The sequence below is a fragment of the Salvelinus fontinalis genome, chromosome 29 (genome assembly GCF_029448725.1).
Source record: "Salvelinus fontinalis isolate EN_2023a chromosome 29, ASM2944872v1, whole genome shotgun sequence".
NCBI lineage: Eukaryota > Metazoa > Chordata > Actinopteri > Salmoniformes > Salmonidae > Salvelinus > Salvelinus fontinalis.
In genome coordinates, this window is record NC_074693.1 from 4,266,841 (window position 1) to 4,292,985 (window position 26,145).

General features: G+C 45.8%; 1 protein-coding gene across 1 annotated transcript in view; it reads left to right on the forward strand.

Annotated features, from left to right (window-relative positions):
- The window catches only part of LOC129827335 (adapter SH3BGRL-like), a 112,392-nt gene extending 88,072 nt beyond the window's left edge, over nt 1–24,320 (forward strand). The window contains exons 2-4 of the mRNA XM_055888087.1: nt 3,107–3,292; nt 10,326–10,406; nt 22,708–24,320. Coding sequence (XP_055744062.1) covers nt 3,107–3,292; nt 10,326–10,406; nt 22,708–22,737 — 297 coding nt within the window. The 3' untranslated portion in view covers nt 22,738–24,320. The remainder of the gene's footprint in view (nt 1–3,106; nt 3,293–10,325; nt 10,407–22,707) is intronic.
- The last annotated feature ends 1,825 nt before the right edge of the window (nt 24,321–26,145 follow it).

The following is a 26,145-nucleotide window of genomic DNA, read 5'->3' on the forward strand; positions in this document are numbered from 1 at the left end:
AACACTAACCCAGTCAATACAGCACTAACACTAACCCAGTCAATACAGTACTAACCCAGTCAATACAGTACTAACACTAACCCAGTCAATACAGTACTAACACTAACCCAGTCAATACAGTACTAACACTAACCCAGTCAATACAGTACTAACACTAACCCAGTCAATACAGTACTAACACTAACCCAGTCAATACAGCACTAACACTAACCCAGTCAATACAGCACTAACACTAACCCAGTCAATACAGTACTAACACTAACCCAGTCAATACAGCACTAACACTAACCCAGTCAATACAGCACTAACCCAGTCAATACAGTACTAACACTAACCCAGTCAATACAGTACTAACACTAACCCAGTCAATACAGTACTAACACTAACCCAGTCAATACAGTACTAACACTAACCCAGTCAATACAGCACTAACACTAACCCAGTCAATACAGCACTAACACTAACCCAGTCAATACAGTACTAACACTAACCCAGTCAATACAGTACTAACACTAACCCAGTCAATACAGTACTAACACTAACCCAGTCAATACAGTACTAACACTAACCCAGTCAATACAGTACTAACACTAACCCAGTCAATACAGCACTAACACTAACCCAGTCAATACAGTACTAACACTAACCCAGTCAATACAGTACTAACACTAACCCAGTCAATACAGTACTAACACTAACCCAGTCAATACAGCACTAACACTAACCCAGTCAATACAGCACTAACACTAACCCAGTCAATACAGTACTAACCCAGTCAATACAGTACTAACACTAACCCAGTCAATACAGCACTAACCCAGTCAATACAGTACTAACACTAACCCAGTCAATACAGTACTAACACTAACCCAGTCAATACAGCACTAACACTAACCCAGTCAATACAGTACTAACACTAACCCAGTCAATACAGTACTAACACTAACCCAGTCAATACAGCACTAACACTAACCCAGTCAATACAGCACTAACACTAACCCAGTCAATACAGTACTAACACTAACCCAGTCAATACAGCACTAACCCTAACCCAGTCAATACAGCACTAACCCAGTCAATACAGTACTAACACTAACCCAGTCAATACAGTACTAACACTAACCCAGTCAATACAGTACTAACACTAACCCAGTCAATACAGCACTAACACTAACCCAGTCAATACAGCACTAACCCAGTCAATACAGTACTAACACTAACCCAGTCAATACAGTACTAACACTAACCCAGTCAATACAGTACTAACACTAACCCAGTCAATACAGCACTAACACTAACCCAGTCAATACAGTACTAACACTAACCCAGTCAATACAGCACTAACACTAACCCAGTCAATACAGCACTAACACTAACCCAGTCAATACAGTACTAACCCAGTCAATACAGTACTAACACTAACCCAGTCAATACAGTACTAACACTAACCCAGTCAATACAGTACTAACACTAACCCAGTCAATACAGTACTAACACTAACCCAGTCAATACAGCACTAACACTAACCCAGTCAATACAGTACTAACACTAACCCAGTCAATACAGCACTAACACTAACCCAGTCAATACAGCACTAACACTAACCCAGTCAATACAGTACTAACCCAGTCAATACAGTACTAACACTAACCCAGTCAATACAGTACTAACACTAACCCAGTCAATACAGTACTAACACTAACCCAGTCAATACAGTACTAACCCAGTCAATACAGTACTAACACTAACCCAGTCAATACAGCACTAACACTAACCCAGTCAATACAGCACTAACCCAGTCAATACAGTACTAACAGTAACCCAGTCAATACAGCACTAACACTAACCCAGTCAATACAGTACTAACACTAACCCAGTCAATACAGCACTAACACTAACCCAGTCAATACAGTACTAACACTAACCCAGTCAATACAGTACTAACACTAACCCAGTCAATACAGTACTAACACTAACCCAGTCAATACAGTACTAACACTAACCCAGTCAATACAGTACTAACACTAACCCAGTCAATACAGCACTAACCCAGTCAATACAGTACTAACACTAACCCAGTCAATACAGTACTAACACTGACCCAGTCAATACAGCACTAACACTAACCCAGTCAGTACAGTACTAACCCAGTCAGTACAATGGTGTTTGTTCTTCACTGGTTGCCATTTTTTTGTGGCAACAGGTTACAAATCTTTCTGCTGTGATGACACCGTGTTGTATTTCACCCAATAGATATGAGAGTTTATCAAAATTGGGTGTGTTTTCTAATTCTTTGTGGATCTGTGTAATCTAAGGGAAATATGTCTCTCTAATATGGTCATACATTGGGCAGGAGGTTAGGAAGTGCAGCTCAGTTTCCACCTCATTTTGTGGGCAGTGAGCACATAGCCTGTCTTCTCTTGAGAGCCATGTCTGCCTACGGCGGCCTTTCTCAATAGCAAGGCTATGCTCACTGAGTCTGTACATAGTCAAAGCTTTCTTTATTTTTTGAGTCAGTCACAGTGGTCAGGTAATCTGCCACTGTTTACTCTCTGTTTAGCCAACGAGCATTCTAGTTCACTCAGTTTTTTTGTGAATTCTCTCTCATGTGATCCTAATTGATATGTTGAATTTGATGTTCCTTTTTATGTTCCATCTGACTCTAGACAGCTCTCAGCACAGCTGACGCTACACAGCTCTCAGCACAGCTGACGCTACACAGCTCTCAGTACAGCTGACTCTAGACAGTTCTCAGTACAGCTGACTCTAGACAGCTCTCAGTACAGCTGACTCTAGACAGTTCTCAGTACAGCTGACTCTAGACAGCTCTCAGTACAGCTGACTCTAGACAGTTCTCAGTACAGCTGACTCTAGACAGCTCTCAGTACAGCTGACTCTAGACAGTTCTCAGTACAGCTGACTCTAGACAGCTCTCAGTACAGCTGACTCTAGACAGCTCTCAGTACAGCTGACTCTAGACAGTTCTCAGTACAGCTGACTCTAGACAGCTCTCAGTACAGCTGACTTCCGTTCCTCACAGAAGAGATAACAAAAAGAAAGACAATATGAATATGAAATAAACACATCCCTCCTCCCCTTCTGACAGATAAAGAAACAGCAGCAGGATGTGATGGGCTTCCTGTCAGCCAATAAGATTGAGTTTGAGGAGTGTGACATCGCTGCCAATGAGGACAACAGGAAGTGGATGAGAGAGAATGTTCCGGAGGAGGCTCGACCCGCTGCAGGGAACCCTCTACCTCCACAGATCTTCAACCAGGACAGATACTGCGGGGTGGGTGCACGATAATGAGCGATAGTGAATTATAATGGATTGGTATCATGTATTGACTTATTCAGCAGGTGTACGAGCACCATTCTGTTTCTAAGTCAGTAACTAGAATAGCTTTCATTAGGTTGACCCAGTTTTTCTGTCCAGGTTTAGAGAGTTGAATGTGGGTTCTGCTCAGTCAGTCAGGCATCATGTTGACTAATACAGGTTGTACTAGAGGGCTGAGGAGGTTATGGTACTAATACAGGTTGTAGTAGAGGGCTGAGGAGGTTATGGTACTAATACAGGTTGTACTAGAGGGCTGAGGAGGTTATGGTACTAATACAGGTTATAGTAGAGGGCTGAGGAGGTTATGGTACTAATACAGGTTGTAGTAGAGGGCTGAGGAGGTTATGGTACTAATACAGGTTGTAGTAGAGGGTTGAGGAGGTTATGGTACTAATACAGGTTGTAGTAGAGGGCTGAGGAGGTTATGGTACTAATACAGGTTGTACTAGAGGGCTGAGGAGGTTATGGTACTAATACAGGTTATAGTAGAGGGCTGAGGAGGTTATGGTACTAATACAGGTTGTAGTAGAGGGCTGAGGAGGTTATGGTACTAATACAGGTTGTACTAGAGGGTTGAGGAGGTTATGGTACTAATACAGGTTGTAGTAGAGGGTTGAGGAGGTTATGGTACTAATACAGGTTGTAGTAGAGGGTTGAGGAGGTTATGGTACTAATACAGGTTGTAGTAGAGGGCTGAGGAGGTTATGGTACTAATACAGGTTGTAGTAGAGGGCTGAGGAGGTTATGGTACTAGTACAGGTTGTAGTAGAGGGCTGAGGAGGTTATGGTACTAATACAGGTTGTAGTAGAGGGTTGAGGAGGTTATGGTACTAATACAGGTTGTAGTAGAGGGCTGAGGAGGTTATGGTACTAATACAGGTTATAGTAGAGGGCTGAGGAGGTTATGGTACTAATACAGGTTGTAGTAGAGGGTTGAGGAGGTTATGGTACTAATACAGGTTGTAGTAGAGGGTTGAGGAGGTTATGGTACTAATACAGGTTGTAGTAGAGGGTTGAGGAGGTTATGGTACTAATACAGGTTGTAGTAGAGGGTTGAGGAGGTTATGGTACTAATACAGGTTGTAGTAGAGGGCTGAGGAGGTTATGGTACTAATACAGGTTGTACTAGAGGGCTGAGGAGGTTATGGTACTAATACAGGTTGTAGTAGAGGGCTGAGGAGGTTATGGTACTAATACAGGTTATAGTAGAGGGCTGAGGAGGTTATGGTACTAATACAGGTTGTAGTAGAGGGCTGAGGAGGTTATGGTACTAATACAGGTTGTACTAGAGGGCTGAGGAGGTTATGGTACTAATACAGGTTGTAGTAGAGGGCTGAGGAGGTTATGGTACTAATACAGGTTGTAGTAGAGGGCTGAGGAGGTTATGGTACTAATACAGGTTGTAGTAGAGGGCTGAGGAGGTTATGGTACTAATACAGGTTGTACTAGAGGGCTGAGGAGGTTATGGTACTAATACAGGTTGTAGTAGAGGGCTGAGGAGGTTATGGTACTAATACAGGTTGTAGTAGAGGGCTGAGGAGGTTATGATACTAATACAGGTTATAGTAGAGGGCTGAGGAGGTTATGGTACTAATACAGGTTGTAGTAGAGGGCTGAGGAGGTTATGGTACTAATACAGGTTGTAGTAGAGGGCTGAGGAGGTTATGGTACTAATACAGGTTGTACTAGAGGGCTGAGGAGGTTATGGTACTAATACAGGTTGTAGTAGAGGGCTGAGGAGGTTATGGTACTAATACAGGTTGTACTAGAGGGCTGAGGAGGTTATGGTACTAATACAGGTTGTAGTAGAGGGCTGAGGAGGTTATGATACTAATACAGGTTATAGTAGAGGGCTGAGGAGGTTATGGTACTAATACAGGTTGTAGTAGAGGGCTGAGGAGGTTATGGTACTAATACAGGTTGTAGTAGAGGGCTGAGGAGGTTATGGTACTAATACAGGTTGTACTAGAGGGCTGAGGAGGTTATGGTACTAATACAGGTTGTAGTAGAGGGCTGAGGAGGTTATGGTACTAATACAGGTTGTAGTAGAGGGCTGAGGAGGTTATGGTACTAATACAGGTTGTAGTAGAGGGTTGAGGAGGTTATGGTACTAATACAGGTTGTAGTAGAGGGCTGAGGAGGTAATGGTACTAATACAGGTTGTACTAGAGGGTTGAGGAGGTTATGGTACTAATACAGGTTGTAGTAGAGGGCTGAGGAGGTTATGGTACTAATACAGGTTGTAGTAGAGGGTTGAGGAGGTTATGGTACTAATACAGGTTGTAGTAGAGGGCTGAGGAGGTTATGGTACTAATACAGGTTATAGTAGAGGGCTGAGGAGGTTATGGTACTAATACAGGTTGTAGTAGAGGGCTGAGGAGGTTATGGTACTAATACAGGTTGTAGTAGAGGGTTGAGGAGGTTATGGTACTAATACAGGTTATAGTAGAGGGCTGAGGAGGTTATGGTACTAATACAGGTTATAGTAGAGGGCTGAGGAGGTTATGGTACTAATACAGGTTGTAGTAGAGGGCTGAGGAGGTTATGGTACTAATACAGGTTGTACTAGAGGGTTGAGGAGGTTATGGTACTAATACAGGTTATAGTAGAGGGCTGAGGAGGTTATGGTACTAATACAGGTTATAGTAGAGGGCTGAGGAGGTTATGGTACTAATACAGTTTGTAGTAGAGGGCTGAGGAGGTTATGGTACTAATACAGGTTGTAGTAGAGGGCTGAGGAGGTTATGGTACTAATACAGGTTGTACTAGAGGGCTGAGGAGGTTATGGTACTAATACAGGTTGTAGTAGAGGGCTGAGGAGGTTATGGTACTAATACAGGTTGTAGTAGAGGGCTGAGGAGGTTATGGTACTAATACAGGTTGTACTAGAGGGCTGAGGAGGTTATGGTACTAATACAGGTTGTAGTAGAGGGCTGAGGAGGTTATGGTACTAATACAGGTTGTAGTAGAGGGCTGAGGAGGTTATGGTACTAATACAGGTTGTACTAGAGGGCTGAGGAGGTTATGGTACTAATACAGGTTGTAGTAGAGGGCTGAGGAGGTTATGGTACTAATACAGGTTGTAGTAGAGGGCTGAGGAGGTTATGGTAGTAATACAGGTTGTAGTAGAGGGCTGAGGAGGTTATGGTACTAGTACAGGTTGTAGTAGAGGGCTGAGGAGGTTATGGTACTAATACAGGTTGTAGTAGAGGGCTGAGGAGGTTATGGTACTAATACAGGTTGTAGTAGAGGGCTGAGGAGGTTATGGTACTAATACAGGTTGTAGTAGAGGGCTGAGGAGGTTATGGTACTAATACAGGTTGTAGTAGAGGGTTGAGGAGGTTATGATACTAATACAGGTTATAGTAGAGGGCTGAGGAGGTTATGGTACTAATACAGGTTGTAGTAGAGGGTTGAGGAGGTTATGGTACTAATACAGGTTGTAGTAGAGGGCTGAGGAGGTTATGGTACTAATACAGGTTGTAGTAGAGGGCTGAGGAGGTTATGGTACTAATACAGGTTGTAGTAGAGGGCTGAGGAGGTTATGGTACTAATACAGGTTGTACTAGAGGGTTGAGGAGGTTATGGTACTAATACAGGTTGTAGTAGAGGGCTGAGGAGGTTATGGTACTAATACAGGTTGTAGTAGAGGGTTGAGGAGGTTATGGTACTAATACAGGTTGTAGTAGAGGGCTGAGGAGGTTATGGTACTAATACAGGTTGTAGTAGAGGGCTGAGGAGGTTATGGTACTAATACAGGTTGTAGTAGAGGGCTGAGGAGGTTATGGTACTAATACAGGTTGTAGTAGAGGGCTGAGGAGGTTATGGTACTAATACAGGTTGTAGTAGAGGGCTGAGGAGGTTATGGTACTAATACAGGTTGTAGTAGAGGGCTGAGGAGGTTATGGTACTAATACAGGTTGTACTAGAGGGCTGAGGAGGTTATGGTACTAATACAGGTTGTACTAGAGGGCTGAGGAGGTTATGGTACTAATACAGGTTGTAGTAGAGGGCTGAGGAGGTTATGGTACTAATACAGGTTGTACTAGAGGGCTGAGGAGGTTATGGTACTAATACAGGTTGTAGTAGAGGGCTGAGGAGGTTATGGTACTAATACAGGTTATAGTAGAGGGCTGAGGAGGTTATGGTACTAATACAGGTTATAGTAGAGGGCTGAGGAGGTTATGGTACTAATACAGGTTGTAGTAGAGGGCTGAGGAGGTTATGGTACTAATACAGGTTGTAGTAGAGGGCTGAGGAGGTTATGGTACTAATACAGGTTGTACTAGAGGGCTGAGGAGGTTATGGTACTAATACAGGTTATAGTAGAGGGCTGAGGAGGTTATGGTACTAATACAGGTTATAGTAGAGGGCTGAGGAGGTTATGGTACTAATACAGGTTGTAGTAGAGGGCTGAGGAGGTTATGGTACTAATACAGGTTTATCAGGGTTTATCTCTCTCTCCTTCAGAACTACGAGGCTGTAGGGTTTATCTCTCTCCTTCAGAACTACGAGGCTGTAGGGTTTATCAGGGTTTTATCTCTCTCCTTCAGAACTACGAGGCTGTAGGGTTTATCAGGGTTTATCTCTCTCCTTCAGAACTGCGAGGCTGTAGGGTTTATCAGGGTTTTATCTCTCTCCTTCAGAACTACGAGGCTGTAGGGTTTATCAGGGTTTATCTCTCTCCTTCAGAACTACGAGGCTGTAGGGTTTTATCTCTCTCCTTCAGAACTACGAGGCTGTAGGGTTTATCAGGGTTTATCTCTCTCCTTCAGAACTGCGAGGCTGTAGGGTTTATCAGGGTTTTATCTCTCTCCTTCAGAACTACGAGGCTGTAGGGTTTATCAGGGTTTATCTCTCTCCTTCAGAACTACGGAGCTGTAGGGTTTATCTCTCTCTCCTCCAGAACTACGAGGCTGTAGGGTTTATCAGGGTTTATCTCTCTCCTCCAGAACTACGAGGCTGTAGGGTTTATCAGGGTTTATCTCTCTCCTTCAGAACTACGAGGCTGTAGGGTTTATCTCTCTCTCCTCCAGAACTACGAGGCTGTAGGGTTTATATCTCTCTCCTTCAGAACTGCGAGGCTGTAGGGTTTATCAGGGTTTTATCTCTCTCTCCTTCAGAACTACGAGGCTGTAGGGTTTATCAGGGTTTATCTCTCTCCTTCAGAACTACGGGGCTGTAGGGTTTATCTCTCTCTCCTCCAGAACTACGAGGCTGTAGGGTTTATCAGGGTTTATCTCTCTCCTTCAGAACTGCGAGGCTGTAGGGTTTATCTCTCTCTCCTTCAGAACTGCGAGGCTGTAGGGTTTATCTCTCTCTCCTTCAGAACTACGAGGCTGTAGGGTTTATCTCTCTCTCCTTCAGAACTACGAGGCTGTAGGGTTTATCAGGGTTTATCTCTCTCCTTCAGAACTACGAGGCTGTAGGGTTTATCTCTCTCTCCTCCAGAACTACGAGGCTGTAGGGTTTATCAGGGTTTATCTCTCTCTCCTCCAGAACTACGAGGCTGTAGGGTTTATCAGGGTTTATCTCTCTCTCCTTCAGAACTACGAGGCTGTAGGGTTTATCTCTCTCCTTCAGAACTACGAGGCTGTAGGGTTTATCTCTCTCCTTCAGAACTACGAGGCTGTAGGGTTTATCAGGGTTTATCTCTCTCTCCTTCAGAACTACGAGGCTGTAGGGTTTATCTCTCTCCTTCAGAACTACGAGGCTGTAGGGTTTATCAGGGTTTATCTCTCTCCTTCAGAACTACGAGGCTGTAGGGTTTTATCTCTCTCCTTCAGAACTACGAGGCTGTAGGGTTTATCAGGGTTTATCTCTCTCCTTCAGAACTACGAGGCTGTAGGGTTTATCTCTCTCCTTCAGAACTACGAGGCTGTAGGGTTTATCAGGGTTTTATCTCTCTCTCCTTCAGAACTACGACGCTGTAGGGTTTATCAGGGTTTATCTCTCTCCTTCAGAACTACGAGGCTGTAGGGTTTATCAGGGTTTGTCTCTCTCTCCTTCAGAACTACGAGGCTGTAGGGTTTATCAGGGTTTATCTCTCTCTCCTTCAGAACTACGAGGCTGTAGGGTTTATCTCTCTCTCCTTCAGAACTACGAGGCTGTAGGGTTTATCTCTCTCTCCTTCAGAACTACGAGGCTGCAGGGTTTATCTCTCTCTCCTCCAGAACTACGAGGCTGTAGGGTTTATCAGGGTTTATCTCTCTCCTTCAGAACTACGAGGCTGTAGGGTTTATCTCTCTCTCCTTCAGAACTACGAGGCTGTAGGGTTTATCAGGGTTTATCTCTCTCTCCTCCAGAACTACGAGGCTGTAGGGTTTATCAGGGTTTTATCTCTCTCCTTCAGAACTACGAGGCTGTAGGGTTTATCAGGGTTTGTCTCTCTCCTTCAGAACTACGAGGCTGTAGGGTTTATCTCTCTCTCCTTCAGAACTACGAGGCTGTAGGGTTTATCAGGGTTTATCTCTCTCTCCTCCAGAACTACGAGGCTGTAGGGTTTATCAGGGTTTTATCTCTCTCCTTCAGAACTACGAGGCTGTAGGGTTTATCAGGGTTTATCTCTCTCCTTCAGAACTACGAGGCTGTAGGGTTTATCTCTCTCTCCTTCAGAACTACGAGGCTGTAGGGTTTATCAGGGTTTATCTCTCTCTCCTCCAGAACTACGAGGCTGTAGGGTTTATCAGGGTTTTATCTCTCTCTCCTTCAGAACTACGAGGCTGTAGGGTTTATCAGGGTTTTATCTCTCTCCTTCAGAACTACGAGGCTGTAGGGTTTATCAGGGTTTATCTCTCTCCTTCAGAACTACGAGGCTGTAGGGTTTATCTCTCTCTCCTTCAGAACTACGAGGCTGTAGGGTTTATCAGGGTTTATCTCTCTCTCCTCCAGAACTACGAGGCTGTAGGGTTTATCAGGGTTTTATCTCTCTCTCCTTCAGAACTACGAGGCTGTAGGGTTTATCAGGGTTTATCTCTCTCTCCTTCAGAACTACGAGGCGTTCTTTGAGGCCAGAGAAGACAATGTTGTCTACGCTTTCCTGGGTCTCACCGCTCCTCCTGGATCTAAGGTACCCTAACCCTTAATACAAACAAATCCCTAACTCCTACACCTTAATACGTAGTCCCTAACCCCTACACCTTAATACGTAGTCCCTAACCCCTACACCTTAATACGTAGTCCCTAACCCCTACACCTTAATACGTAGTCCCTAACCCCTACACCTTAATACGTAGTCCCTAACCCCTACACCTTAATACGTAGTCCCTAACCCCTACACCTTAATACGTAGTCCCTACCCCCTACACCTTAATACGTAGTCCCTACCCCCTACACCTTAATACGTAGTCCCTAACCCCTACACCTTAATACGTAGTCCCTACCCCCTACACCTTAATACGTAGTCCCTACCCCCTACACCTTAATACGTAGTCCCTAACCCCTACACCTTAATACGTAGTCCCTAACCCCTACACCTTAATACATAGTCCCTACCCCCTACACCTTAATACGTAGTCCCTAACCCCCACACCTTTAATACATAGTCCCTAACCCCTACACCTTAATACGTAGTCCCTAACCCCTACACCTTAATACGTAGTCCCTACCCCCACACCTTAATACATAGTCCCTAACCCCTACACCTTAATACGTAGTCCCTAACCCCCACACCTTAATACATAGTCCCTAACCCCTACACCTTAATACGTAGTCCCTACCCCTACACCTTAATACGTAGTCCCTAACCCCTACACCTTAATACGTAGTCCCTACCCCTACACCTTAATACGTAGTCCCTAACCCCTACACCTTAATACGTAGTCCCTAACCCCTACACCTTAATACGTAGTCCCTAACCCCTACACCTTAATACATAGTCCCCAACCCCCACACCTTAATACGTAGTCCCTAACCCCTACACCTTAATACATAGTCCCTAACCCCTACACCTTAATACGTAGTCCCTACCCCCTACACCTTAATACATAGTCCCTAACCCCTACACCTTAATACGTAGTCCCTAACCCCTACACCTTAATACGTAGTCCCTAACCCCTACACCTTAATACGTAGTCCCTACCCCCCACACCTTAATACGTAGTCCCTACCCCCTACACCTTAATACATAGTCCCTAACAACTTCATCAGATGACAGTCTTATAACATCATGTTATACAATACATTTATGTTTTGTTCGAAAATGTGCATATTTATAGGTATAAATCGTAGTTTTACATTGCAGCCACGTCACAAATAGCACCAAAACAGCCAGAATAATTACAGAGAGCAACGTGAAATAAATAAATACTCATCATAAAACATTTATGAAAAATACATGTTGCACAGCAAATGAAAGATAAACATCTTGTGAATCCAGCCAATATTTCCGATTTTTTTAAGTGTTTTACAGAGAAAACACAATATATATTTATGTTAGCTCACCACAATAGCCAAACACACAACGCCATTTATTCACCGCTAACATAGCTTTCACAAAACCCACAAATAGAGATCAAATTAATCACTAACCTTTGAACTACTTCATCAGATGACAGTCTTATAACATCATGTTATACAATACATTAATGTTTTGTTCGAAAATGTGCATATTTATAGCTACAAATCATTGTGAATACGGCACCATAATGCACCAAAAAAACTCATCATAAACTTTACTAAAAAATACATGTTGTACAGCAAATTAAAGATACATCTAGTGGAAGGCGTATGAAGTGCATACAGATCCTTAAATAAAAGGCAATTGAATAGGCAAGGCCTTACACAGAGCCCCATTTTCAGAATTTTCACTTCCTGTTTGGAAGTTTGCTGCCAAATGAGTTCTGTTTTACTCACAGATATAATTTAAACAGTTTTAGAAACTTCAGAGTGTTTTCTATCCAATAGTAATAATAATATGCATATCGTATGATCTAGAACAGAGTACGAGGCCGTTTAATTTTGGCACGATTTTTTCCCAAAGTGAAAACAGCGCCCCCCTATTCACTAAGAGGTTAATAATGTTTACATATCCTACATTACTCGTCTCATATCTATATACTGTATTCTATACCATCTATTGCATCTTGCCTATGCTGCACGTCCATCGCTCATCCATATATTTATATGTACATCTTATTCACCACTTTACATTTGTGTGTATTTGTGTGTATAAGGTAGTTGTTGTGAATTTGTTAGATTACTGTTAGATTTTATTGCATAGTCGGAACTAGAAGCACAAGCATTTCGCTACACTCGCATTAACATCTGCTAACTATGTGTATGCGACCAATACATTTGATTTGATTTGAGACTGATGTGACACTTAACAAAGAGCTGCAGTTAGTTTCAGAATGGGTGACAAGGAATATCTAGACCTAAATATTTAAACATTTTATTTGATTGAAAATGTCAGTGAAGACTCTACACGTCCTTGCACTGAGAGCCCTACAGTTTGTCTGCGCATGCTCTTAGTACACGTCCTGGTAATCCGTCTGGCCCCGCGGCCTTCTGAATGTTGACCTGTTTAAAGGTCTTGCTCACATCGGCTACGGAGACAGATACAGATACACACAGTTATCCGGAACATCTGGTGCTCTCATGTATGCTTCAGTGTTGCTTGCCTCGAAACGAGCATAAACGGAATTTAGCCAGTCTGGTAGGCACTGGGCACCTTGCGGCTGAGTTTCCCTTTGTAGTCCGTAATAGTTTGCATGCCCTGCCACATCCGATGAGTATCAGAGCCGGTGTAGTAGGATTCAATCTTAGTTCGGTATTGACGCTTTGCCTGTTTGATGGTTTGTCTGAGGGCATAACGAGATTTTTTTAAATCGTCTGGAATAGTGTCCCACTCCTTAAAAGCGGCAGCTCTAGCCTTTAGCTCGGTGCAGATGTTGCCTGTAATCCATGGCTTCTGGTTGGGAGATGTACGTACGGTCACTGTGGGGACAACGTCGATGCACTTATTGATGAAGCCGATGACTGAGGTGGTGTACTCCTCAATGCCATTGGATGAATCCCGGAACATATTCCAGTCTGTGCTAGCAAAACAGTCCTGTAACGTAGCATCCACGTCAGCTAACCACTTCTGTATAGAGCGAGTCACTGGTACTTCCTGCTTTAGTTTTTGCTTGTAAGCAGGAATCAGGAGAATATAATTATGGTCAGATTTTTCAAATGGAGGGCGAAGGAGAGCTTTGTACGTGTCTATGTGTGTGGAGTAAAGATGGTCTAGGTTTTTTCCCCTCTAGTTACACGTGACATGCTGGTAGAAATGAGGTAAAACGGATTTAAGTTTGCCTGCACTAAAGTCCCCGGCCACTAGGAGTGCCACTTCTGGTTGAGCGTTTTCCTGTTTGCTTATGGCCTTATACAGCTCGTTGAGTGCGGTCTTAGTGCCAGCTTCGGTTTGTGATGGTAAATAGACGGCTACAAAAAATATAGATAAAACTCTCTTGATAGTGTGGTCTACAGCTTATCATGAGGTACTCTACCTCAGGCTAGCAATACCTCGAGACTTCCTTAATATTAGATATCGCTGTTCTGTCCTGCCGATGCACAGAAAACCCAGCCAACTGTATATTATCCGTGTCGTCGTTCAGCCACGACTCGCTGAAACAAAAGGTATTACTGTTTTTAATGTTCCGTTGGTAGGATAGTCTCGAACGGAGTTCATCCAGTTTATTCTCCAGTGACTGCACGTTGGCTAATAGAATGGATGGTAGAGGCAGATAACCCACTCACCGCCCAATTCTCGCAAGGCACCTTAATCTTCGCCCCCTGTAGTTCCTTATATTCTTCATGTGAATGATGGGGATTTGGGCCTTGTCCGGGAGCAACGTTATATCCTTCCTGTCAGACTCATTAAAGAAAAAATCTTTGTCCAGTTCGAGCTGAGTAATCGCTGTTCTGAAATCCAGAAGTTTTTTTTCGGTCATACGAGGCAGTAGCATCAACATTATGTACAAAATAAGTTACAAACAATGTGAAAAAACACAAAAAATAGCGCAATTGGTTAGGAGCCCGTAAAACGGCAGCCATCCCCTCTGGCGCCATTCTGTATTACATTACTATTATATTTGGCTTCATGAGCGTTCCCGGCCTACAGTCAGTTACTATAGTAGGCTAATACCTCAGAGGATTGGCAGTCCCACCCACATGTCTGGGGCTGAGCACCCCACAAGGCTCTAAGGTAACACACTAACTTTCGTCATCAACTTTAATCCAAGGTACACTTAACAAAGAGCTGCAGTTAGTTTCAGAATGGGTGGCAAGAAATAAGTTAGAACAAAATATTTCAAAAACTAAAAGCATTGTATTTGGGACAAATCATTTACTGGCGACATTCATAATAAAAAGAAATGTACGCCCCCCGCACGCTGCACCTTGGTCCGGTCATTTCCACCCTGAAGACGATCGTGACAGCTGCTCTAGCTTCTTAACAACACTATCAACAAGGCAGGTCCTACAGGCCCTAGTTTCTACCTTCTTAACAACACTATCAACAAGGCAGGTCCTACAGGCCCTAGTTTCTGCCTTCTTAACAGCACTATCAACAAGGCAGGTCCTACAGGCCCTAGTTTCTACCTTCTTAACAACACTATCAACAAGGCAGGTCCTACAGGCCCTAGTTTCTACCTTCTTAACAACACTATCAACAAGGCAGGTCCTACAGGCCCTAGTTTCTACCTTCTTAACAGCACTATCAACAAGGCAGGTCCTACAGGCCCTAGTTTCTACCTTCTTAACAACACTATCAACAAGGCAGGTCCTACAGGCCCTAGTTTCTACCTTCTTAACAACACTGTCAACAAGGCAGGTCCTACAGGCCCTAGTTTCTACCTTCTTAACAACACTATCAACAAGGCAGGTCCTACAGGCCCTAGTTTCTACCTTCTTAACAACACTATCAACAAGGCAGGTTCTACAGGCCCTAGTTTCTACCTTCTTAACAGCACTATCAACAAGGCAGGTCCTACAGGCCCTAGTTTCTACCTTCTTAACAACACTATCAACAAGGCAGGTCCTACAGGCCCTAGTTTCTACCTTCTTAACAACACTATCAACAAGGCAGGTCCTACAGGCCCTAGTTTCTACCTTCTTAACAGCACTATCAACAAGGCAGGTCCTACAGGCCCTAGTTTCTACCTTCTTAACAACACTATCAACAAGGCAGGTCCTACAGGCCCTAGTTTCTACCTTCTTAACAGCACTATCAACAAGGCAGATGCTACAGGCCCTAGTTTCTACCTTCTTAACAACACTATCAACAAGGCAGGTCCTACAGGCCCTAGTTTCTACCTTCTTAACAACACTATCAACAAGGCAGGTCCTACAGGCCCTAGTTTCTACCTTCTTAACAACACTATCAACAAGGCAGGTCCTACAGGCCCTAGTTTCTACCTTCTTAACAACACTATCAACAAGGCAGGTCCTACAGGCCCTAGTTTCTACCTTCTTAACAACACTATCAACAAGGCAGGTTCTACAGGCCCTAGTTTCTACCTTCTTAACAACACTATCAACAAGGCAGGTCCTACAGGCCCTAGTTTCTACCTTCTTAACAGCACTATCAACAAGGCAGGTCCTACAGGCCCTAGTTTCTACCTTCTTAACAGCACTATCAACAAGGCAGGTCCTACAGGCCCTAGTTTCTACCTTCTTAACAACACTATCAACAAGGCAGGTCCTACAGGCCCTAGTTTCTACCTTCTTAACAACACTATCAACAAGGCAGGTCCTACAGGCCCTAGTTTCTACCTTCTTAACAGCACTATCAACAAGGCAGGTCCTACAGGCCCTAGTTTCTACCTTCTTAACAGCACTATCAACAAGGCAGGTTCTACAGGCCCTAGTTTCTACCTTCTTAACAGCACTATCAACAAGGCAGGTCCTACAGGCCCTAGTTTCTACCTTCTTAACAACACTATCAACAAGGCAGATACTACAGGCCCTAGTTTCTACCTTCTTAACAACACTATCAACAAGGCAGGTCCTACAGGCCCTAGTTTCTACCTTCTTAACAGCACTATCAACAAGGCAGATGCTACAGGCCCTAGTTTCTACCTTCTTAACAACGCTATCAACAAGGCAGGTCCTACAGGCCCTAGTTTCTACCTTCTTAACAGCACTATCAACAAGGCAGGTCCTACAGGCCCTAGTATCTACCTTCTTAACAACACTATCAACAAGGCAGGTCCTACAGGCCCTAGTTTCTACCTTCTTAACAGCACTATCAACAAGGCAGATGCTACAGGCCCTAGTTTCTACCTTCTTAACAGCACTATCAACAAGGCAGATGCTACAGACCCTAGTTTTTACCTTCTTAACAGCACTATCAACAAGGCAGGTCCTACAGGCCCTAGTTTCTACCTTCTTAACAACACTATCAACAAGGCAGGTCCTACAGGCCCTAGTTTCTACCTTCTTAACAACACTATCAACAAGGCAGGTCCTACAGGCCCTAGTTTCTACCTTCTTAACAACACTATCAACAAGGCAGGTCCTACAGGCCCTAGTTTCTACCTTCTTAACAGCACTATCAACAAGGCAGGTCCTACAGGCCCTAGTATTGTCACACCTGGACTACTGTTCAGTCATCTGGTCAAGTGCCACACTTGGTTCAGAACAGGGCAGCACAGCTGGCCCTTGGATGTACACAGAGAGCTAATATTAATAATATGCATGTCAATCTCTCCTGGCTCAAAGTGGAGGATTGATTGACTTCATCACTATTTGTATTTGTCAGAGACATGTGACCAAAGGTCTCTTCACAGTCCCCAAGTCCAGAACAGACTATGGGAGGTGCACAGTACTACATAGAGCCATGACTACATGGAACTCTATTCCACATCAGGTAACTGACTAACATGACTACCCCACAAGACATGCCACCAGAGGTCTCTTCACAGTCCCCAAGTCCAGAACAGACTATGGGAGGTGCACAGTACTACATAGAGCCATGACTACATGGAACTCTATTCCACATCAGGTAACTGACTAACATGACTACCCCACAAGACATGCCACCAGAGGTCTCTTCACAGTCCCCAAGTCCAGAACAGACTATGGGAGGTGCACAGTACTACATAGAGCCATGACTACATGGAATATTCCACATCAGGTAACTGACTAACATGACTACCCCACAAGACATGCCACCAGAGGTCTCTTCACAGTCCCCAAGTCCAGAACAGACTATGGGAGGTGCACAGTACTACATAGAGCCATGACTACATGGAACTCTATTCCACATCAGGTAACTGACTAACATGACTACCCCACAAGACATGCCACCAGAGGTCTCTTCACAGTCCCCAAGTCCAGAACAGACTATGGGAGGTGCACAGTACCACATAGAGCCATGACTACATGGAACTCTATTCCACAGTACTACATAGAGCCATGACTACATGGAACTCTATTCCACAGTACTACATAGAGCCATGACTACATGGAACTCTATTCCACATCAGGTAACTGACTAACATGACTACCCGACAAGACATGCCACCAGAGGTCTCTTCACAGTCCCCAAGTCCAGAACAGACTATGGGAGGTGCACAGTACTACATAGAGCCATGACTACATGGAACTCTATTCCACATCAGGTAACTGACTAACATGACTACCCCACAAGACATGCCACCAGAGGTCTCTTCACAGTCCCCAAGTCCAGAACAGACTATGGGAGGTGCACAGTACTACATAGAGCCATGACTACATGGAACTCTATTCCACATCAGGTAACTGACTAACATGACTACCCCACAAGACATGCCACCAGAGGTCTCTTCACAGTCCCCAAGTCCAGAACAGACTATGGGAGGTGCACAGTACTACATAGAGCCATGACTACATGGAACTCTATTCCACATCAGGTAACTGACTAACATGACTACCCCACAAGACATGCCACCAGAGGTCTCTTCACAGTCCCCAAGTCCAGAACAGACTATGGGAGGTGCACAGTACCACATAGAGCCATGACTACATGGAACTCTATTCCACATCAGGTAACTGACTAACATGACTACCCCACAAGACATGCCACCAGAGGTCTCTTCACAGTCCCCAAGTCCAGAACAGACTATGGGAGGTGCACAGTACCACATAGAGCCATGACTACATGGAACTCTATTCCACATCAGGTAACTGACTAACATGACTACCCCACAAGACATGCCACCAGAGGTCTCTTCACAGTCCCCAAGTCCAGAACAGACTATGGGAGGTACACAGTACTACATAGAGCCATGACTACAACATTAAGACAGTTACTTTACAATACATTCAGAACAGATTTCACAACACATTAAATGTGTGCCCTCAGGCCACTACTCTACTACCACATATCTACAACACAAAATCCATGTGTACGTGTGTGTATTCTGCGTACGTTATCATGTGTGTGTATGCATGTGTCTGTGCCTATGTTTGTGTTGCTTCACAGTCCCCGCTGTTCCATAAGGTGTATTTTTATCTGTTTTTTAAATCTGATTCTACTGCTGCATCAGTTACCTGATGTGGAATAGAGTTCCATGTAGTCATGGCTCTATGTCGTACTGTGGAATAGAGTTCCATGGTATGTTCCGGGGAGCATCAGTTACCTGATGTGGAATAGAGTTCCATGTCGTTCCTGTAATGTTGCTGGACCCCAGGAAGAGTAGCGGCTGACTTGGCAGGAACTAATGGGGATCCATAATAAACCCCAGGAAGAGTAGTGGCTGACTTGGCAGAAACTAATGGGGATCCATAATAAACCCCAGGAAGAGTAGCGGCTAACTTGGCAGAAACTAATGGGGATCCATAATAAACCCCAGGAAGAGTAGCGGCTAACTTGGCAGGAACTAATGGGGATCCATAATAAACCCCAGGAAGAGTAGCGGCTGACTTGGCAGGAACTAATGGGGATCCATAATAAACCCCAGGAAGAGTAGCGGCTGACTTGGCAGAAACTAATGGGGATCCATAATAAACCCCAGGAAGAGTAGCTGCTGACTTGGCAGGAACTAATGGGGATCCATAATAAACCTCAGGAAGAGTAGCTGCTGACTTGGCAGAAACTAATGGGGATCCATAATAAACCCCAGGAAGAGTAGCTGCTGACTTGGCAGGAACTAATGGGGATCCATAATAAACCTCAGGAAGAGTAGCGGCTGACTTGGCAGGAACTAATGGGGATCCATAATAAACCCCAGGAAGAGTAGCGGCTGACTTGGCAGGAACTAAAGGGGATCCATAATAAACCCCAGGAAGAGTAGCGGCTGACTTGGCAGGAACTAAAGGGGATCCATAATAAACCCCAGGAAGAGTAGCGGCTGACTTGGCAGAAACTAATGGGGATCCATAATAAACCCCAGGAAGAGTAGCTGCTGACTTGGCAGGAACTAATGGAGATCCAACATAAACCCCAGGAAGAGTAGCTGCTGACTTGGCAGGAACTAATGGGGATCCATAATAAACCTCAGGAAGAGTAGCTGCTGACTTGGCAGGAACTAATGGGGATCCATAATAAACCTCAGGAAGAGTAGCTGCTGACTTGGCAGAAACTAATGGGGATCCATAATAAACCTCAGGAAGAGTAGCTGCTGACTTGGCAGAAACTAATGGGGATCCATAATAAACCCCAGGAAGAGTAGCTGCTGCCTTGGCAGGAACTAATGGGGATCCATAATAAACCCCAGGAAGAGTAGCTGCTGCCTTGACAGGAACTAATGGGGATCCATAAAAAACCTCAGGAAGAGTAGCTGCTGACTTGGCAGGAACTAATGGGGATCTATAATAAACCCCAGGAAGAGTAGCTGCTGACTTGGCAGGAACTAATGGGGATCCATAATTAACCCCAGGAAGAGTAGCTGCTGACTTGGCAGGAACTAATGGGGATCCATAATAAACCCCAGGAAGAGTAGCTGCTGACTTGGCAGGAACTAATGGGGATCCATAATAAACCCCAGGAAGAGTAGCTGCTGACTTGGCAGGAACTAATGGGGATCCATAATAAACCTCAGGAAGAGTAGCTGCTGACTTGGCAGGAACTAATGGGGATCCATAATAAACCCCAGGAAGAGTAGCTGCTGACTTGGCAGGAACTAATGGGGATCCATAATCAACCCCAGGAAGGGTAGCTGCTGCCTTGGCAGGAACTAATGGGGATCCATAATAAACCCCAGGAAGAGTAGCTGCTGCCTTGGCAGGAACTAAGGAGGATCCATAATAAACCTCAGGAAGAGTAGCTGCTGACTTGGCAGGAACTAATGGGGATCCATAATAAACCTCAGGAAGAGTAGCTGCTGACTTGGCAGAAACTAATGGGGATCCATAATAAACCTCAGGAAGAGTAGCTGCTGACTTGTCAGAAACTAATGGGGATCCATAATAAACCCCAGGAAGAGTAGCTGCTGACTTGGCAGGAACTAATGGAGATCCATAATAAACCCCAGGAAGAGTAGCTGCTGACTTGGCAGCAACTAATGTGGATCCATAAAAAACCTCAGGAAGAGTAGCTGCTGACTTGGCAGGAACTAATGGGGATCCATAATAAACCCCAGGAAGAGTAGCTGCTGACTTGGCAGGAACTAATGGGGATCCATAATCAACCCCAGGAAGGGTAGCTGCTGCCTTGGCAGGAACTAATGGGGATCCATAATAAACCCCAGGAAGAGTAGCTCCTGACTTGGCAGAAACTAATGGGGATCCATAATAAACCCAAGGAAGAGTAGCTGCTCACTTGGCAGAAACTAATGGGGATCCATAATTAACCCCAGGAAGAGTAGCTGCTGACTTGGCAGGAACTAATGGGGATCCATAATAAACCCCAGGAAGAGTAGCTGCTGACTTGGCAGGAACTAATGGGGATCCATAATAAACCCCAGGAAGAGTAGCTGCTGACTTGGCAGGAACTAATGGGGATCCATAATAAACCTCAGGAAGAGTAGCTGCTGACTTGGCAGGAACTAATGGGGATCCATAATAAACCCCAGGAAGAGTAGCTGCTGACTTGGCAGGAACTAATGGGGATCCATAATAAACCCCAGGAAGAGTAGCTGCTGACTTGGCAGGAACTAATGGGGATCCATAATAAACCTCAGGAAGAGTAGCTGCTGCCTTGGCAGGAACTAATGGGGATCCATAATAAACCCCAGGAAGAGTAGCTGCTGACTTGGCAGGAACTAATGGGGATCCATAATAAACCCCAGGAAGAGCAGCTGCTGACTTGGCAGGAACTAATGGGGATCCATAATAAACCCCAGGAAGGGTAGCTGCTGCCTTGGCAGGAACTAATGGGGATCCATAATAAACCCCAGGTAGAGTAGCTGCTGACTTGGCAGGAACTAATGGGGATCCATAATAAACCCCAGGAAGAGTAGCTGCTGCCTTGACAGGAACTAACGGGGATCCATAATAAACCCCAGGAAGAGTAGCTACTGCCTTATCAGGAACTAATGGGGATCCATAATAAACCCCAGGAAGAGTAGCTGCTGACTTGGCAGGAACTAATGGGGATCCATAATAAACCCCAGGAAGAGTAGCTGCTGCCTTGACAGAAACTAATGGGGATCCATAATAACTGGAAATGCCACACCCCCTCACATGAATTAACACTTAACACTTAACCATAACCACACACCCCTCACATGAATTAACACTTCACCATATCCACACCAGTCACATTCAGTCTTCTATCAGTCACACATCTGTATATTATCAAACCCAACTTCATCCTGTATACACCTACCCCAGCCCTCCTCTCTTTGTCTGTCTGTCTCTGCACCCTGGCTCCCCCTCTCTGCCGCTCAGGGAACTTCAGGTGTCTATCACCATGGAGATACAGGGGCTTTCTTTGGTCACACTGAAGCTGTTAAAACCAACAGACTTTACTACTCAAATTCACCACACCTCTTTCACCCTCCCCACTCTCTCTCTCCCATTCCCCACTCTCTCTCTCTTTTCCCCCTCCCCACTCTCTCTCTCTCTCTCTCTGTCCCACCCCACTCTCTCTTTCCCCATTCCATATGCTCTCTCTCTCTCCCATTCCCCACTCTCTCTCCCTCTCTCTGTCTCTGTCCCGCCCCACTCTCTCTCTCTTTTCCCCCTCCCCACTCTCTCTCTCCCCTTCCCCATTCCATATACCTCTCTCTTTCCCCTTCCCCACCTCTCTCTTTCCGCCTCCCCACTCTCTCTCTCCCATTCCCACCTCTCTCTTTCCCCCTCCCCACTCTCTCTCTCTCCCATTCCCCACTCTCTCTCCCTCTCTCTCTCTCTCTCTCTCTGTCCCGCCCCACTCTCTCTCTCCCCTTTTCCACTCTACACCTGTCTCTCCCTCTCCCCCTCCCTCACTCTCCTTTCCCCCACCCCTCTCCATATTTCTGTAGGAGGCTCTAGCCAAGAGAGAGCAGCAATAGTTCCACAGTGCTCCTTCCTCCAACCCCAGACCAGACCAAACCAGACCAGACAAGCCCAGACCAGCCCGGACCAGACCAGCCCGGACCAGACCAGCCCGGACCAGACCGGACCAGACCAGACCAGACCAGACCGGACCAGACCAGACCACACCAGCCCGGACCAGACCATGACCAAGCCAGACCAGACCAGCCCGGACCAGACCAGACCAAACCAGACCAGACCAGCCCGGACCAGACCAGCCCGGACCAAACCAGCCCGGACCAAACCAGCCCGGACCAAACCAGCCCGGACCAGCCCGGACCAGACCAGACCACACCAGCCCGGACCAGACCAGACCAGACCAGCCCGGACCAAACCAGCCCGGACCAGACCAGACCAGACCAGACCAAACCAGACCAGACCAGACAAGCCCAGACCAGCCCGGACCAGACCAGACCACACCAGCCCGGACCAGACCAGACCAGCCCGGACCAGACCGGACCAGACCAGACCACACCAGCCCGGACCAGACCAGACCACACCAGCCCGGACCAGACCAGACCACACCAGCCCGGACCAGACCGGACCAGACCAGACCAAACCAGACCAGACCAAACCAGACCAGACCGGACCAGACAAGCCCAGACCAGCCCGGACCAGACCAGCCCGGACCAGACCAGACCACACCAGCCCGGACCAGACCGGACCAGACCAGACCAAACCAGACCGGACCAGACAAGCCCAGACCAGCCCGGACCACACCAGACCAGACCACACCAGCCCGGACCAGACCGGACCAGACCACACCAGCCCGGACCAGACCACACCAGACCGGACCAGACCAGCCCGGACCAGACCGGACCAGACCAAGCCAGAGCCTGCTGGGCAGACCATACATATCATTCTCACTTTGTTAGAGGGGGTTCTTTCCAGATGTTTAGTTTTGTTGCTGTGTCTCATGCTTCAGCTGTGCCTTATCAGCTGGGTGTGAGGAGGTACTGAAGCAGAGCATGCTGGGTACCCATGAGTCCCTCCGCTGGCCTTAAAGCCTGTTGTCTGAATGTCTCCACACCTGATGTCATGATGTCCCAGTCAGTCTGAATGCATGTCCTCCAGAAGACAGGATGTACTATCAGAGTAGCACTTCTCTCTAATGTTAAACAACAACAATGTTGCCTTCCTCCTCTCTCCAGCTGTCCTCCTGTCTTCCTCTCCCTCCCCTCAGCAATCTGACCATCTTCTCCTTCTACAGGCACCTAGACTTGTTTTATGCCTGAGGCCCTGTGATTGAATGTTTCGATCTGCTTGTTTCGATAGAGATGAAATGTGATAAAGATAACATGAAGTAATACAAAATATAACATGCCAAAATATACATCTGTAACGGAAGCAGAGAAGTGATGTATTATTGTAGACATGTGTTTAACCGCTAACTACTCTATTCAGATTCACACATATACTGGTCAGAACGTTCAGCTTGGTGCCATAGTATGAATATAATCCATATGATCAGAAATCTCTCTTCTCCTCTCTTCTCTGCCTCACCATAATAGTCTTATTTTTATGTACAATAAAGATCTGAGAGTTGTTTTACTGGTTATAACAGCGTTGTGCGTTGATGTTATCCCTCACTGTGACTGTCTAGAAACTGTATGGGCTCGTGGCAAGGCCTCCACATTGTTTTAGATCCCCCCCCTACCCGAGGTGGAACAAGACACAACCACGTCGTTTCACATCTCTAATGTCTCCCCTTTGTCAAATGGATGGTTGATCTTGTGACACTAATAATGCCTGGCTGGAAGGGGATGGCTACAGAAACCCATGGAACCCAATATTGCAAAAAGGTGATATACAAGTAATCCTCTGTCTTACATACTTTTAATGCATCTTGTAAATATAGACCTGTAAACACATTTACAATAGGCGTAAATATCAACTATGAATCTAAGTTTTACTTTTTGGTAGCTGATTAATAGACAAGTCAAATGTTCTCTCATTCAGTGCTGTATGGTCCTGTCTGATAACAATACACACAGTTACACATGTATTTTGGTGTAGTGGCTATTGTAATCATCTCTAAGGAAAACAAGTGTGCTCAGAGATCGAAATTACATTTTTTGGGGGGCCAAGGCTCCTTTCGGGGTCCATATAGTCCAGCATAGGACCAGGTTTGGCTGGTGACCAGCCAAATCTGCATTAGAGCTGTCAAATCCACAAGCAGCTCCTTGTGTAACCTTATCGCCTACACTACCATTGAATGCAACGAAACCATGCAGCCGCGTTACAAGACCGTGCAGCCGCGTTACAAGACCGTGCAGCCGCGTTACAAGACCGTGCAGCCGCGTTACAAGACCGTGCAGCCGCGTTACAAGACCGTGCAGCCGCGTTACAAGACCGTGCAGCCGCGTTACAAGACCGTGCAGCCGCGTTACAAGACCGTGCAGCCGCGTTACAAGACCGTGCAGCCGCGTTACAAGACCGTGCAGCCGCGTTACAAGACCGTGCAGCCGCGTTACAAGACCGTGCAGCCGCGTTACAAGACCGTGCAGCCGCGTTACAAGACCGTGCAGCCGCGTTACAAGACCGTGCAGCCGCGTTACAAGACCGTGCAGCCGCGTTACAAGACCGTGCAGCCGCGTTACAAGACCGTGCAGCCGCGTTACAAGACCATGCAGCCGCGTTACAAGACCATGCAGCCGCGTTACAAGACCATGCAGCCGCGTTACAAGACCATGCAGCCGCGTTACAAGACCATGCAGCCGCGTTACAAGACCAAGCAGCCGCGTTACAAGACCAAGCAGCCGCGTTACAAGACCAAGCAGCCGCGTTACAAGACCATGCAGCCGCGTTACAAGACCATGCAGCCGCGTTACAAGACCATGCAGCCGCGTTATAAGACCATGCAGCCGCGTTATAAGACCATGCAGCCGCGTTATAAGACCATGCAGCCCCGTTACAAGACCAAGCAGACACATTAGAAGTCCATGCAGACACATTAGAAGTCCATGCAGACACATTAGAAGTCCATGCAGACACATGAGAAGTCCATGCAGACACATGAGAAGTCCATGCAGACACATTAGAAGTCCATGCAGACACATTAGAAGTCCATGCAGACACATTAGAAGTCCATGCAGACACATTAGAAGTCCATGCAGACACATGAGAAGTCCATGCAGACACATTAGAAGTCCATGCAGACACATTAGAAGTCCATGCAGCCACATTAGAAGTCCATGCAGCCCCGTTACAAGTCCATGCAGCCGCGTTACAAGACCAAGCAGCCGCGTTACAAGTCCATGCAGACACATGAGAAGTCCATGCAGACACGTTAGAAGTCCATGCAGCCGCGTTAGAAGTCCATGCAGGCGTGTTAGAAGTCCATGCAGACACATTACAAGTCCATGCAGACACATTAGAAGTCCATG